The 17,660-nt window shown below is 43.4% G+C and overlaps 1 protein-coding gene across 4 annotated transcripts in view; it reads right to left on the bottom strand.

Moving 5' to 3' along the window:
* Positions 1 to 17,660, bottom strand: part of LOC142492127 (uncharacterized) — a 44,107-nt gene that overhangs the window by 25,643 nt on the left and 804 nt on the right. For 3 of the 4 annotated variants that reach the window (XR_012800761.1, XM_075594821.1, XM_075594822.1), the window contains exon 2: positions 16,836 to 16,977. Coding sequence is in view for 2 of the 4 variants with exons in the window: in XM_075594821.1 (XP_075450936.1) it covers positions 16,836 to 16,868 (33 nt within the window). In the remaining 2 variants the exon portion in view is untranslated. Of the gene's footprint in view, positions 1 to 12,026; positions 12,314 to 16,835; positions 16,978 to 17,660 lie in introns of those variants that run through there. The other variant, XR_012800760.1, reaches the window with a different exon arrangement.

The raw sequence follows: 17,660 nt of genomic DNA, 5'->3' as shown, positions 1-17,660 counted from the left end.
GGCAACACTATCAGAATGATGAAGGAAAGAATGGCGATACATCGCTCTACCACCAGGAAAGCGCTACAGAGTGGAATGGTTGATCAAGATTTAAAGTTCCTTTCTGTAGCACGCCACTTTAAAGAATTTAGGCATTCAATGGCAACACTTAGGTGTATGCCTATCTTACAAGTGGCCATTCCCCCCGTGGTGGAGACAGAGGAAAGCTCCTTTTGCAACAGGATGCAAGACTGATCGATGAGCTGAGGAACGTGGCACCCTGTGGTCTTAACAAGGACTTAAAGTTGGGCTGTTTTTTGTAGAATTTTTTGCATCTTTGTGCATTTTTTGTGGCATATTTTTTCCTTTTTATTGCAGTTTTTTTTGTATATTTTACTGACATTTAGTTTGTCTTATACAATTCCTTTTGGAAATTGTCTTCCATCTTTAAACTATTTATTGCAATGTTCTGCTGTTTTGTCCATGGTCTACTGTGCCTGTTTTTAGTTTCACTTTTTATTTTTCACTTTTCTGTGCTTCATTATGCACATTTTTTTGTTCATTCTCACTGTGATAATGCTGGTTAAATGTATGCACCCCCTTTTAGACACCCTGCATCTAATCTTTTAGCTGTATAGCTTTAACAGTGGTTGCCTGGTAATTGTTTGCATGCCTGCTATCTTGGTGGTGTATATATATGTAGACACTGGGGACGGCACATGCACACACCATACAGTGTTGTTAGGAATGTGAGCACACAGCGCCACAGGCGGAGCTCACGGCTCTCTCCTTACACTGCTCAGACCCTTCCGCTACAACCACGCAAGCCGCCTTCAGCTGCATCACTAACCCCTTGGCATGGTGGGACGCTCCACGAGGTACTCCCTCCACGCTCTACGCCGCAGCCGTCGGACTTACAGCGCACACACAACAGCCCCTGAACTTATCCCCGCTCAGGCTCCGCCCCCAAACACCGCACGGTTACAATCTGGCTCTTGCTAAGTGAACAGCAGCAATGCGCTGAAGCTCCCTGGGCTCTTCCAGTCACGCCCCCTCTCCTGGTTGGCTGTTCCAGCTTTATATACCGTCTCTGTCCTGTGCTTCCTCGCTCGTCATAGTTTTTGTATGGGTGTTTCACAGTGCTTGTTCTTTGATTCTCTCAGTTTTGACGCGGCTTGGCAGACTTCCCCCTTTGGCTCTCGACTTCGGATTGTTCCTGTTTACGTACCTTCTGGTTCCCTTCGACCACAGCTCACACCTCGATCCTTCCATACTTCTCATACCCCTGATCTCGGCAATGACCATTCTTCTGGAAAAAACGGTACCGGCAAGTATTCACGCAATACTCCCCATCTTGCCTGGCACAATCTAATACCACAACCCAGACACGTCTCTTGCTCTGTCGGTGTGTGTATTCATACCTGCCACCTCAGTTCTAGGGACAGGTCTGGTCTGCGGGCTACTCCAGCGTAACAAGTGTCTTTCCAGTCCCTTGGATACATATTTTTGCTTATAGCATTGGCCTGTGACGGCCGTTTACTGGTTTATTTACATTGAGGAGCTCGCGCATGCGCGATCGTGTACTGCGGGTGAGCTGACTGACATAGGCCGCATGTGAGGTGTATTTACATTCGTCTGCGGGTTACCATGGAGATGTGCGTGGGGACGCTATTGGAGTGTGCAGCGTCGCTTCCTATTGGCCAACATACAGGGAAGTGAATCAGGGAGGATTCAAGCCTTGGGATATCAGCATTCACAGTGATTTTAGCTGCTGCAGCTCGTGTTCTCACTGGGATGTTTGCCATTGGTGGTGAGTACGGGTGTGGACGGGATTGTTGGTATATATGTGTTATGTTTGGCACTTTAACACCTCATTACCTGGAAAAAGGTCCCATCCTGAGGACCGAAACGTTGGTTGGTTGCGGTGCCTATGTTTTAATACATACTACTTTTTCTTACCTTCAGTGTGCTGTCTCTTTTTGCTATATATATATATATATATATATATATATATATATATATATATATACGTTTTACGTTATATATAGCAAATAAAAAGATCACTTGTGAGCACATTCACATGTCTTAGGCAGGTATATATATATATATATATATATATATATATATATATGCAAATATAGCTGTATGCTCATCTGCATGTCTTAGGCAGGTCTGCAACCCCACCTTTCCCCATTATCACCCAGCATACAGCACTTCCACTGCAGCAAGGGATTCTGGGAAATGACATGCAAATGAGCACACAGTGTCACTTTTTGCCTCAATAACCATTTTTAACATGGTTCCCTATAGGCTTAAGCTTGCTGCATGGTCACAGCTTTGAGCACAGCCAGGGTTAAGGTGCATACCCAGAAAACCACCCACAGACAGCTGTTTCGACCTTGATGGGTCTCATCAGTGTGGGGTTGATTTTACTGGGAATGCAAGAGAGGCTTATGGGATAGGCTAAACCATAATACTGAGTTAAGTTATGGTGAGTAAAAAAAGTGACAAAAACCCTCCACAGGAAAGCAAATATGCAAATATAGCTGTATGCTCATCTGCATGGCTTAGGCAGGTCTGCAACCCCACCTTTCCCCATTATCACCCAGCATACAGCACTTCCACTGCAGCAAGGGATTCTGGGAAATGACATGCAAATGAGCACACAGTGTCACTTTTTGCCTCAATAACCATTTTTAACATGGTTCCCTATAGGCTTAAGCTTGCTGCATGGTCACAGCTTTGAGCACAGCCAGGGTTAAGGTGCATACCCAGAAAACCACCCACAGACAGCTGTTTCGACCTTGATGGGTCTCATCAGTGTGGGGTTGATTTTACTGGGAATGCAAGAGAGGCTTATGGGATAGGCTAAACCATAATACTGAGTTAAGTTATGGTGAGTAAAAAAAGTGACAAAAACCCTCCACAGGAAAGCAAATATGCAAATATAGCTGTATGCTCATCTGCATGTCTTAGGCAGGTCTGCAACCCCACCTTTCCCCATTATCACCCAGCATACAGCACTTCCACTGCAGCAACGGATTCTGGGAAATGACATGCAAATGAGCACACAGTGTCACTTTTTGCCTCAATAACCATTTTTAACATGGTTCCCTATAGGCTTAAGCTTAAGCACAGTGTATATATATATATAAATATATATATATACTTACTACACTATGAGTTGTGCGCTTTTCTTGTTTTTTCATTTTTCTGTTTCAGCAAGGCAGACTGAAAGCTATGACTGGAGTTGGTACTCCCCCACACAACATTTACAAGCATAGCCTTCCAATTATATGGACCCTTTCAAGCTGCATAGTTCAATGTTGATTCTCCTGACATTAGGGACCCCTTTGGGAATGGTGATATCACAGTGAAGACATTAGAAATCCCTGTTTTAGTCCTACAGCTCAAAATAATAAACTCATGATAAATTGGCTTGCAAATCCAAACTGCAGGATAATGAACTAAATTCAAATCCCTGTTGTCACACTCAAGACTTCTAAAAGCAATCGCACATTCACCCTTTTCCAATAATAATCTAATGCAACCCGCAGGGAACCAGGCAAGTGGACAGTTCAAAAAAGCCCACAAAACAAAATCCAGTCTCTGAAAGCAAAGTTCAAACCATGCAAATATAAAACATAAAGAAACAGAAAAAAACAATACGGACGTTGAATTATTTATTTAAATATGTGGAGTATATTATTTGTGCTTGTTTTTTTCCCTAACATTTGTTTTACTCTTTTGGGGGTTACTAAAGTCAGACTTTGCTACCCCAAGCTCCAGGAACCTCACATTGCTAGATATATATTAAAGCAGTGATCTATGCGGCTCAACACGTTTTTGCTAACCTGCTATGTGGTCTCCTGACGTCCAACAGTCCCCAGTTCTGGCGGCGGTTGAATATCTGCTCACTGGACAAAACATGGTTTTGGGCTCAGTGCTCAATCCAGCGGCCAATAGAAAACTGTGACATCATAGGGTGATGACGTTACGGTTTTCTATTGTTGACCCTGCAGCCATGTTTTGTCTTTTTTTGTGTAAAAATCAGGCGCAAAAAAATACAAATATCTTGGGAACTCGGGGATTTTTGAATGTTTGGGGACAGTGGGACCCCTCAGTACAGTTAAGGTTAATATATATATTGGGAGAAGGGGGGGGGGTTAAGGAGGGATTGCTGCTTTAAATTCATAATTAAACGGGCTCTATAGGAATTTTAGTTTGCTGTGCGATATTTGAAAAAACAGGCATGGAGCCTGTGGGTGTAGTTTGTTTGTCTTGACTGCTGCAAAGAGTGATATTATCACATCATTACTTGTAGGCAACTATGATGGTATGGGGTAAACCAGGCTCTCAAAGGTTAAGCCCATTTCGGTTACCCCTGATCCGTGTATAAGGGTCCAAGAGAGTTAGCTCTTGGGTTCAGTAACATTGTAAGATTCCAATGTACTATGCATAATAAAAGTATTGTATGTGTTTTTCCCTTTCTGGGAATGCCAGCAAGCAGGGATTGTTAGGGTATGAGTTTAAAGGGGGGGTTTGCGAACAAATTGTTGTCAGAATGTGCCTAGGTAGTTGGGGTCCGGAGTTGTCGGTTCTCCTTGAAATGTACCTGAGAATCATACCTCACAAGCAAGTGTAATCCTTTCTATGCAAAGCCAAATGTACCAGGCCTCTCCCGCAGTGAAGGAGTTTAAAAAAAATGTTTCCACACAAGTAACATGCTAGGTGAGTAGAAAAAGAAAAGACTGTGAGTGTGTGTGAATTAACAACTTTTCTTTAATCCCTCTGCATCTGGAGGTCTTCCACAAGGTCTTCATAGGGAACCAGATATGAAAACATTTAGAAGTAGACGGTCCACAAGCGTATTGTAATGTCCTTTTAGATATATTTAAAGACTTGAAAATTATTACATTTAAATATTTTGCAAGCATTCATAACATCTGTACCATATATATATATATTTACATCACCTTAATTTACAAGTGGGTTCCAGTGTGAAAAATTGCACATAGCTGCCTAACCAACTAGTACTGTATCAAGTTAGCAAGAGCAAAAGAGTCTAAGGGCTACATCAAGGCCCTCTGCTGGCTTTTTTTTTTACCTGCGGGTCACCAGTCAAAGAGTTAAACTCTGCTAAAGAAGGCTGAAGGAGTAGCTCAGTGGTAATGTTGCTGCCTTTGACCTGGGTGATCCTGGTTCAGATCCCTGGGTACGTTCTACAAGGCAGAAATTCATACCTGCAAAATTATATGTGCTGCACTGTGTACACTTCAGCCCCCCCTTTGGGGACTACTAGTTAGTATAAGGGGTTAACAGCTTTAATAGGTTAACTATGTGGGATTACTCAGGTTACTCCCCTCCCCATTATATGATGAAGGAGGACTTGCAGAAAGGATAGCTAATCCTCATTAGGTCTTCTGACAAGTGATGTTATCATAAGAAGATGGGAGGGTATATAGCACTTCTCTGAATGGTCTAGAACCAGATTCCTCTGGAGTGGCACTTGGGGAGGGCCTCACTGTAAGTAATGTAAATATGTTTAAATGTATAGTTATGTTTACTAAGGATGTCTTGTCACCTTTATACTGTAGTTTTCAGTTAGGGAATGTGTCCCATTTAGTTAAGCGCCTAGAGCAGTGGTCTCAAAACTTTTCAGAATGAGGGACACATCGTATATTCTACACATTTTTCGCAGGGCAAAGAATTTCTATATTTTATAAATAAATTAATAAGTTTTATTTGGATCTTTTGGGGGAAATCAGCATGATATGATTCAGAACAAAAGAGAAATGTGACAATTACAAAGAAAGGATGCCGTGCTTACCTGGGAAATGATATATAATGAGCAAAAATATACATATTTCAAGTTGATGCGGGCCGCATAAAATCTGGTGGAAGGCCTGTTGTGGCCCCCGAGCCATAGTTTGAAGACCCCTGGTCTAGAGTAATGGCCCAAGATTGTTTTCATTCGGGAAGAGGAGTGACAATTGCTTAGCAGGAGTTCTCAAGGTAGTAGCTCCGGAGCACAATCGGATTGGCCCCACCGGCAGGTGCTTGGTAAACTCTCGATCTGTTATGCATGGATGAGTTAGACAGTACCTACCTCAACGCTTACAAAATAAACATTGAAACTATCAGTGCTTAAATATTCAGTGCATCAGTGAATCCGGCAAATAATATAATAGTCCTGTAAACAGTGTACAGTATGTATATCTATATTTAAGTAATAATCCCAGAAGAACAGGGCATTGCTGCCCAATAATGCCCTGGCTAGAAGAGTTGGAGGCCCGAGGCGAAGCCGAGGGACTTTAACCCACAGGCTCCTGAGACCCTACCTCTCGGTCTGGCTCCCTTCTCCGACTGCTTGGCGCGTCTCAACACGCAAAATGTATCCATAGCTGAGCAGGGGATTCTCACAGCTCTATTGGCTGGTTCGCGCCATGTGACTCACTGCCCTAGAGGCTCATGGGACATGTAGTCCCCGAAGAGAGCCTTTCCCTATTGGCCGCCACTTGCGCTACCTTCTGCACATCAGTGCTATTTATAATGGCCGCCGCACTAGGGGAAGACACTGTGCATGCGTGTGCAAAGGCAAGATGGCAGCGCCCTGAGTAATTGCTCCCCTCGGAGCTCCGGCGAGGCGCTCGCCACTCCGGCGGCCCACATACTCCCTGAAACCTCACCGGAGGCGCTTGCATGCCCCCGCTGGCACCCGCGCTACCCGCAGCATTCCCAACCACAGCTGAGGTGACCGAAGGTGAGGAGGGGGACTAAAGGGAAGACCGGGGCTATATATATATATATATGTATATATAATGAACTGAGAATTGAGTGCTGTGTTTAAGTGTGAACAGCATTATCAACGGCTGTTAATAAAGCTCCTGTTTGTACTATAAAAGTTCCTGGCACCCATTATTCTTCTATGAGCATATCTACGCCCAGCCTGCGTGGTTCCAGCACCCTGACAAGGTATGAGAGACTGAGAAAAGTCATGTACAGCTATATAATCAACTGATGTAAACTTCTTAAAGCTGCAGTTCAAGCTGCCGTTAAAAAAATAAAATCCCATTCAATATGTGCATTAATTCAATCTGCACGCTGACAAGTGATTAGCTAAGCTGCATATCAATCCGTTCTCCTGTAATAGACTGTAATAGATTGCTTGCTCCGGGTTATTTAATTCAGTTCTTGCACAGCATTTTGGGCAATGTAGTTCCTATAATATGATTGACTGGGCAGTTATTAGATATAGTTGGTTCACTGCTAGAGAGAGGGCGGGACTCAAGAGCCAGAGCCTATCAGAAGGGAAAGGAACTGTCACTTTGGAAATGCTTCTTACATTAGAAAAACATTAAAAATGTCTTTAAAACATTTTTTTTTTTTAATGCTACAAGTATTTTCTCATTGTACAGAACTGATTTATTTAAAAAAAAAAAAAAAAAACACACATGTAGGATATTGCTTGAACTGCTGCTTTAAGAGCCGGGCAATAAGGGTTTCATATACTGTATAGGACGAAAAAAAAAGTATTATGTAAATCAGTATCCTCCGACTTCTCTCCAGTTAAGTCAGCTGGTCCTGAGCCCCCTATAGTACAAATGTCCACCCCTTATGCAGCCTCATTGTGTTAAAACATTAATCATCGTAATTAATTTGCAGTTTTCATTTGTGGAAGGGCATTGTACTCCTATTCTATTGTAAATGTAACAGGGTATGTCTTTTCTGCCTATCTTTCCCCACCCTGTTATGTAAGTCCCTCTATCTGTGGGTTTGTTGACCCCCCTCATGCCCCTCTTATGAGTGAAAGAAGTAAGGTGGTCACTCATGGTCTGTGTAAGCCTACTGATGGGACAGCCGTTATTCGAACATTTAACGTGGTGTGTAGATCGGAATACCCATTCGATGGCGCGCAATTTATTTGAATCGTGCCGACTTAAACACGCGTCTTGTTTATCGTTTTGTCCAGGTCAGAAAAGGGCATTTTAGCGTTGTCTGCAATACCGTCGAGAAACTCAAGTGGGCGATCGCGAGTTGTTTTCATAAAAATCCAATAGTAATTAAATGTCTGTATTATACACAGAGCAGCGTGTGTACTGTACTGTGTGTACTATATCTGTATTATACACAGAGCAGTGTGAAACGCATACTGCAAGCGTGTCACAGTATCACATTTCTGCGCATTAAACATTATGACCTTTTGAAAATATTTATTTGGACTGATAATCCATCATAAAAGAAAAGAAAATAGTTGCGCCAAACGTGTTAAAGTGGATTATAAACTTCAGTCCCACACAAAGTGTTAACCTGCTGCCAGAGTTTCTTAGAGGTGATTCACCAACCTCTATACGTAACAGTCTTAAAGAGCGGGGGGGATCCCCCGGCGCGTGATTCCACTTGTGACTCCGGGACACATTTAATATAAATGGAGAAAGGGACCACAATCAGGAGTAGTTAGAGTACAATAACAAATATATAGGTTTCTATTAGGAACACACTTACATAGGGATAATGGATCTTTCGTAGTGATAGGGAGGACCTCTGGGTGATACCTCAAAATTAGGAAAGAGAAGGGAACATAGTATAACACTGTTTTATTAACAAACGATATTAAAAAGAGATTGGGAACTCACAAACAGCCAACAGATAATGGCATAGAGAGGAGGTGTCTCCAGATTCCACAGACCGTCTTCCAGAGTCTTTAACTGTCAATATGGATTCTGCTCCAGTCGGTTTGGTGTTGTTGCAGGAGGGTTGGTAAACAGCAGCGGTGGGTCTTCCGGTACTCGTGCACAGACCGGATTTCCTCTCGCTTTGCACTCTCCTTGTCTCAGCTCTCGCCTTCCGCGCATGCGCATGCGCTCTGGTCGCAGTGCTGGCCAAACTGGGATTGAGCTCTTACTCTTCTGTACGGTGGCCTGTGTTGTCCAAAGTTTGTCAGACGCGTTTCGCAAATTAGCTTCCTCAGTGACGTTGATCCATATGGGGTAACAGCACTATTTGTATCCTGAAAACTTTAATAGAAAAGGCTCCTGTGTGCTTCCTGCACCACTTTTTCTTCTTCTCCTCTTTTTTATTTTTTATATCCATGCGTTGGCTGTTGAAGATGCTGTGAACCTCGGACTACCTAACTTTTTCTCCTGTGACGTCAATTCCGGTTGGAGCACGCCGACACCAGTAGCAGCGTGGGAGCAAGCTGCCTGAGGATTTTCCCTTTGCAAACGGGAACGGCTTTTCGTGAGTGCAGACGGGCTCATCACCTCCACGCGGTATTCAAGGGAGACAGGTGAGGCGCTTGGTTACCGGGCTGTGACTTACTTGGGGGCGCCCCCTTGGGAGGTGTCCCCCTATACTTCTATCCGGTCAAACCATTGCCCAACTCACTGAGTTATTACCGGAGGCTTTAATAGTTTTATTATCTTATATACACTGGTGTCTGTCTTCAATCAAGTGGCTAAGGTGTACTCTCAAGTGCCTGGTTGTAGCCTCGGTATTAAGGGCTTTCCCAATTTTTCCACTGTAGTAGTACTGTACTTACTCAGTAGTGACGGTCGGATTTCTTTTGATGTTTTTGGCCTTCCCATGCGCATGATAACTAACAGTGCTTTTTGCCAAAATGAAGCGCGAAGCAAGTAACCAGCGTTGGATCTGTAAAATGTCGTGTGTCCATTCTGGTACATATCCTTTATTCTCAAGCTGAGATCTTTTGAAATCCTTTTCTTTGGCATCGCTGTTGTTAGAAAAAAAATGCGCGCACACACAGAGCAATTCAATGTGAATTCGATGTGTATTGAATGTGCATTGAATACACAAAATGGATGGTGTATTTATACTTTAATTTAATGTGCCTCAACGTCACTCGACAGGATTAGTACACAGCACGCCCACTTTTAACGCCTGCACCTTGTGTCCATGCCCGCAAAAAATTTCAAATAAAAGGTGAGACAAATTGCATAGACTCTCACACACTGATCTCTATATGAACTTGCTCTTGTCCAGATACTGCATTGTGCATTTGTCCTTCTGTTTCAATGGATCGCCCCCGATTCTACGGACGCAGGAACCAGCTTGCTTCTGCCGTGCCGACCAAGCGAAAGGCGGAAGCTGTTTCCCAGCCAAAACCTAAGCAAAAACCAAATCAGAATAAAGAAAATGTTCCGAAGGCTCCAAAAGTTAAGACCCCTGGGCCTAATTTTGTGAAGAAATTCGGCGCCCTTAGCACAGTGCAAGTCAAGTGGAGTCCCGATCCTCTCCTTGCACCCCCGCCGCTCACCTGTTCCACAACCCATCCTTGACTTTTCCTAAACTCTACTGTAGTGCAAAAGTTTACCAAAAAAAACATGGATTTATGGTTTAATGCGTTTAATCATATTCTTTTTTATTTTTATTGTTTTGAAATATTGTTATTGTTTAATCATTTATTTCTGTTAATCAGGCACAGGTAAGTATGGTACAGGCACTTTACAGCACTGTAAATACTGTATGGCACTCAAACTAACCATGTCTGCATTTATTGTTTCTTTTAATTTTCAGAGCTGCCGCAATGAAAAAAGAAGGGGGGGGGATGTGTAAGATAATAGTACGGTGTTCATGTACAAACCAGCCTGTATCTTACACAAACCCCCCTCTTCCACCCTCTCCCAGTAGTTACTGTATAGAAATTCGTGTTTGGCAAAAAAAAAAAAAAAATTGTTTTAAAAAAAACCTTTTGAAATACTGTATTTTCAGAGCTGCAGCCCTCTCTCTCCCCGATCTCCACCCATATCGCAATGCCATAACGAAGAGAAAGACAAGAGCTACTGTATTGTATTTTTGTACTGTATTATGCATTAAAAAATAAAATCTATTTTTTAAACCGACCCTCTCTTGCAGACCTGAAATTCTTATGAACAGTTCAACAAACAAAGCATTGCACTTCACATTAGTTTGGGAAACAATATATAGAAAAACAAAAAATGTTTTATAAAAATTATTATATTTTTATTGTTTAATCAATCATTTCTGTTAATAATGCAATAAAATTCTATAGAAAAATACTATTTTCCTGCATTAAGGATTATCCAACATGTCTTCTGCCCAGCTCATGATAATCACGCAACAGTACATTTACTTGAATGGCTCTGTTGGAGGGCTCTGTTGTTGTGTTGTTGATAAGCTTTGAACTTCAAGTTGACTTTTTTTGTTACAGTACAATAGCAGTTTTAGAAGGGCTTAGCTCAGCCTGTATCTCACACAACATGTTAATCTTATTACTAGTGTGGGGGGGGGGGGGGGGAGGGAGTGTTGTGTTGAAGAAAAGGCAAGTTAGAAGGGCTTAGTTTATCGCACTTGCGCATGCGTGGCATGGTGCATGGTTTGTCAGAGGTGTTGATAAGAAATTGAAATCATTGAGCCTTGTGTGTGCGTGTGTGTGTGCAGGGGGGGGGGGGGGAGTGCGAGCTGTATGAAGTTCAAAGCTGTACAGTAGTTCAAAGACATATTCTCAACAGGTAATCATAATGTTTTGATCCCTAAAAATAGCCATGTCTGCATTTATTGTTTCTTTTCATTTTATGAACTGCCGCAATGATAAAAGGAAGGGGGGCTGGGGGGATGTGTAAGAATATAGTACGGTGTTCATGTACAAAACACCCCCAAATAAAAATCACAGTACTACAGTATGCCACCCACCTCAGAAAGAACGTACATGACTAGTCTGGAATTAAAAAGCAACAGTACTGTTTGAATCTCATAATATCCATAATTGCTATGCAAGCCCATGGCGATAACCCCCCAAAAATATATATTTGTAAAACTTGAATTAAAAAATAAAATGTATTTTTTGACCCCCTATTGCAGACCTGAAATTCTTATTAACAGTTCAACAAAGCACTGCACTTCACATACTGTAATGTAATGCAAGGGCATTTCTCTTACCTGTTATTAAAAAAAAAAGTAAAAATAAGACATACAGCACAGTACATGCATGCGCATACCAGTAAAAGAAAAACAGTAGTACTGTTGCAAAAGTTGAAAGCATTGAATAATAAATAATACATACTGTATAAAATAAAAGATATACATTTTTATTTTTGGTGTTTATAAGAAAAGTTGTGAAGATGACAGTACTGTACAATGTAAAAAAAAGATTTGAAGATGAAAAAAGCAGCATACTGTACAGTATAAGGTTTTCTATAAAGCTCACAATTGTTCTATCAATAAAAATGGCACTGTTACTAAATGTATGCCTACATGGCAAACAATGCGCAAGCAACTTTAAAAAAGAGCGATATTGGAGGTCCTTCCAAATCCCTTCTTTTGTCATTTTCCGCTTGATGTCAAAGTTTCTTTTCTGGGGAAAAAGAAACAAATATGCTATTACCAGTATTGCGCATGCGTCAAGTCGTGTCATTGGGAATTAAAGCAGCCATTTCAAGCAATATCCTACATCTGTGTCTGTAGGATGAGAACAAACTTCTGATTGGCTGACTCTTCAACCCCACCCTCTCCCTACATTTTTAAGCTGCAGCATCACGTACTTCGATGGCCAATCAAATCATTCTTCAAAGTGCACTCAGCAGAGAAGCATCCCCTCAACTCGCATACAGTATTGTACAGTATTGTCCCCTCAACTCGCATACAGTATTGTATTGATGCACTGTAAAGTACGTACAGTATTGTTTAAAAAATAATTTTGTTTTTACACACGCAAGCTTGAACTGCAGCTCTAAACTTACAGTACAGTAATACTGTCATGTACTGTACAGTACAGTATAGTGTAATACAATGTAGTACATTACTGTACTGTATATTTACCTTCATTATAAACTTTGCCAAACGGGAGGTGATGACTCACTGTGACTCCTCAAGTCTGCATTATAGTTGACAGGTGACACCTGACATGGTACACTTGTAGTTGACAACTGATGAAGCAGGAAATCATTTTGGTACTGGTAAATGCAAGTTTGCTGGTACCTGTACGCGAAATCATGCTCAGGCTTGAAATTTTCCAGGTATTCAGGCGGGGACCGGTACAAAGGATTGCCGTTCACCAGGTTATCACTGACGGTCGGACCGGCCGGTGCTGTTGCCGGCACATTGCTGGATCGGGATTGACGATTCTTATATGGGTTAAACCGACCTTTCTTCTTTTGAAATTGCCATGATCAAACATACTGTGAAATTCTGGCATGACACCCCAATACCCGCAAATCTCTCCGGCAGGAGGGGCAATGCAAAAAAAACACTGATCGTTACTTAAGGTTTTTGAAGTGAAACTTCTTTAGTGGCACCTCTGATGGGATAAAACTGGATGAATGTGGGGCGAAATGTGAAACGGAAGTGACGTCACGTAATGGACGCCGCTCCGCTCACACCGCCCCTGTCACAATATGCGGCGTCGATAGCCGCCGGCGCCGCTCCTAACGGCCACCATTCCAACCATTCCCCCCACACCGTTCCCCGCCCGCTGCCCGCGCCTGCTGATATCTAACTGCCGCCGCATCCCCCACACAGCCGCTGACATGCGGCGGCGCCGCTCTCCCTCACCCGCTCCTCCACACCGGCAGCCGTCCTCCTCAACGCATGCGCAGAGGCTCTGTCCATAGCCATGTTGTGGATGGCAGGTTTTGTGTGTGTGGTGTGGTTGGCAGAGGGCGCTGCTGCGAGGCAACCGGTGATTGGCTGTCACGTCTCGCCACTGACGATTGGTTGAGGGGCTGTCAGTCAGTTATGGGGTCCCTTAATTCCCCTCATCCGGCACGGGCTCTGCGGTGCTGCCCGCCGTGGAGCACGCTGCCGTGGTGGGATAGCTATCTGAGGCCGAGGCTCCACCCCCTGCCCTGTCGCTCCTGCTTTGGTAACGGGAGGAGGGGGTAACGGGACCACGTGTCGCCGGGGAGACTGGGAGTCCGCAGCTCCGTGTCCGCAGCTAAGCCGGGGGTAGTGGAAGTCGGGAGGAGGGGGGTAACGGGACCACCGTGTCGCCGGGGGGGGGGCGGGGGGACTGGGAGTCCGCAGCTCCGTGTCCGCAGCTCCGCCTGGGGTAGTGGGAGGGGGGGAGGAGGAGGGGTGGGGGGCACAACACAGAGAGACATTCACACAACACAGAGAGAGAGAGACACACACTGACTGACACACACACACACACTGACTGACACACACACACACACAAACACACTGACTGACACACACACACACACTGACTGACACACTGACTCACACTCACACACTGACTCACACTCACACACTGACTCACACACGCGCACACACACACTGACTGGCACACGCACACGCACACACACACACTGACTGACTGACACACGCGCACACACACTGACTGACACATGCGCACACACGCTGACTGACACACGCGCACACACGCTGACTGACATTCGCGCACACACGCTGACTGACACACGCGCACACACGCTGACTGACACACGCGCACACACGCTGACTGAAACACGCGCACACACTCTGACTGAAACACGCGCACACACGCTGACTGACACACGCGCACACACGCTGACTGACACACGCGCACACACGCTGACTGACACACACGCACACACACTGACTGACACAAACACGAACACACACTGACTGGCACACACGCTGACTGACACACACACGCTGACTGACACACACGCACGCTGACCGACACAGAGAGACATTCACACAACACAGAGAGAGACATACACTGACTGACACACACACACACACACACACACACACACACTGACTGACACACACATACGCACACACTGACTGACACACACGCACACACTGACTGACACACACGCACACACTGACTGACACACATGCACACACTGACTGACACACACGCACATACATACTCACTGACTGACACATACACTGACTGACACATGTGTGCCGAGCACGCGCGTTATAAGTCAATTTCTGCGACAAACGTCAAAGAAGTTTCACTTACTATGCGCGTGCACAGCACACACAGCTTTTTCTTATCGCATGCTTCCACCCATGAACGTCTGGTGAAAACTTGTAAAAATCATAGTTCGAAATTAAATATTCATATATTTCAGATACAGTCGCCATTTTATCTGCTGCAGCATTTATTGCCGAATATATTTAAAATGTATAACTACAGTCAGGTTTTTTATACGCCTGTGGTGTCCACTCAGCTCAGCTATTGTGCGGGGAAAGAAAAAGGCACACATTGAGTATTTAAAGCTTTTTATTAAGAACGCCTAATTTGATAACGTCTTCGAAAAATCAAGGACAATTCACAATGGGCCACTGTAACTATGTACCAGTATAGACGTGGGTGCTATCTGTTTTAAATACCTGCACCCTTACATTGTAGCAAAATACTGTATACTGTAGCACTGTATCATGCACATTACAATTCAATACAATTCATTAAATGCATCAATTTCTGCCACCTGGCGGATACGCAAAGAATAGCAACCAAATTATAATTCATTAACCTCTGCCACATGACGGATATGCGAAGAATTGAATCCAAAGAAACAATAATCCATTAAATTAAACAGATCCACCGCGTGTGGCTGCCCGGTGCCGGATTGCGCGAACGCGGCATGAATAGTGGTCAAAACGCGGAAATACCGAATGGAATACAGCGGTCAACACAAAAACTGATTTGAGATCCGTTTGAATAACGGCCGCCCCATCAGTATCTGGTATAGTTATAGACCATGAGCCCGCCCGTTCTTGTTTTTCCTAGGAGGGAATGCAAATTTAGCTGAGTCTTGTTCCTAATCTGGAGGAGAGACGAAGCAGAGAGCTGTGAGTCTCTCCCATGGCGGGGATGAGCGTGCTCACTCTCAGTATTGTGACTTAGGGAACATCTGACCCAGGAAGATGACCCTATACTATCAGGGTCAAGCACCATCCAGAGGTGGGAACCATTTGAACACTTGCACCGCTGTAATACCATCATGCAGTGACTGCTAAGAATAAAGCCCTTTAATTAATCATACACCAGCCTGGATTGAGTCAGTGCATGTGGTATATGGAATATGTGCTTCAGAGAGGACTGTCTCTGGTACTACAAGAACCCTCTGAAGCTGGAGGCGCTAAACACCAAAGGAAAGAACTACAGACAACATCAAAAGCCTGTCCTGATCTCCACTACACCGCAGATCAGCTGAGCTCTCCTGAACTTACAGGTATGTCTCAGCACCACACGTTAGCAATAGAGTGGATCTCCCAGGGGTTGGGGGAAACAGTGCTACATAAAGATGGGGTTGTTATTCATTTAAAGCAGCTGATATCCTTTCCCTTTGTTTTTGCATAAATCTTTTGGATTTACTTTGATTGATCTTCTTTTGCTCTTCCAGGTGGTTTAAAAAATATCAAACAAAAATCTGATGCTTCGTGCAGGAGATATGAGCTATTGAATTACAGTATTTACACTATAGGAAAAGTCAGACAGCACTACTATGAAATTCCTCTAGCTGTAAGGGGTAAGAGAATCTCCCTTAAAATACTATTGTACCCACAGCACTCTATATACTGTACATAACTTGCACACACAGGTACGGAGATTTTTTTCTTCTAATTATTAATAAAGTAAGAAACACTTCATAAGATACAATCAATGTACATTGTAATACTGAACAGCAGTGTCCCAATAGTCCCACTCTGATCTCAGCGTAAAAAACGGGGTAAAAGTGTAAACAGGGTACACTTAAAAACAGAACATCCAACAGGGAAACACCCACAATAACACTAATGGTGCTGTAGCAACTGACCATGAATGCCAGGACAACCACAACAGCTGTAGGAAAACAAAATGTCCAATAAAAGGGGGCTACATTTTGGGCACATTCTTTAAACCTGTTCCCACATATCAGTGGCACTTCACTTACATAAGTCCTCTGGCTCATCCAAGGAGAAAACATAATAAGCTGATACTCAGTCTCAGAGGCTCAGAGTGCTATAGCAAGGAATCCGCTGCATCCGTAAATGCTTCTCAACATTGTCTTGAGCGTCCGTCTGCATCCAGTGTTCCTGGAGAATATTTAAATATTTAGTATCTGTGAGCTCAAAATGGAGCTCTCAAATGCTATAGATTAAGAAAACAATCATTTTTAACACTAAACAATATTTAAAAAAAAAAAAAGAGCAGGTAATGCTCAGAGGACATATCAATCATTATCAGAGACTTTTCTAATATTAAAAAAAGAATAATTTGTTCTCGAATTCCCATATTAAAGTAATTTTCTCCCAATACATGACTATGAAGGTATCTCTCATTCTCTACTCAAATCTTCCTTCATAGGAAGATTTCCATCTTGAGCTGTCTGTGACTGTGATGCTTCATGTGGATTTTGGCAATAGTATTTCAAATGTGATCCTGTGTCACATAGGACAAACTTCTCCCAGAACCATCTCCTGTATTGAAAATGCCCCCATATTTTAGGGACAAAGACCTTGACAGCTGGCCTGGGCATGTTCACTTGTGTTCTTGCATGTCTTGCTGGCACGATACACATCACATGCTTGAGCACTAGAAATGGACATTTTTTTCCAGATTTGTATTTGCCTTGGATTGGCCGGTTCTTTAGGCCTGTGAATTTCCACAAATCAGTCTCAAAAAGGCAAATCCGCAGTTTCGCATTTTTATTTTAGAGAGCAAACCGAAATCCGGACACAGATTTATCAGCCTGGGGGGGAGGTGGGGAATATCCCTC

The sequence above is a fragment of the Ascaphus truei genome, chromosome 4 (genome assembly GCF_040206685.1).
Source record: "Ascaphus truei isolate aAscTru1 chromosome 4, aAscTru1.hap1, whole genome shotgun sequence".
Lineage (NCBI taxonomy): Eukaryota > Metazoa > Chordata > Amphibia > Anura > Ascaphidae > Ascaphus > Ascaphus truei.
This window is presented reverse-complemented; position numbering and strand designations above follow the sequence as displayed.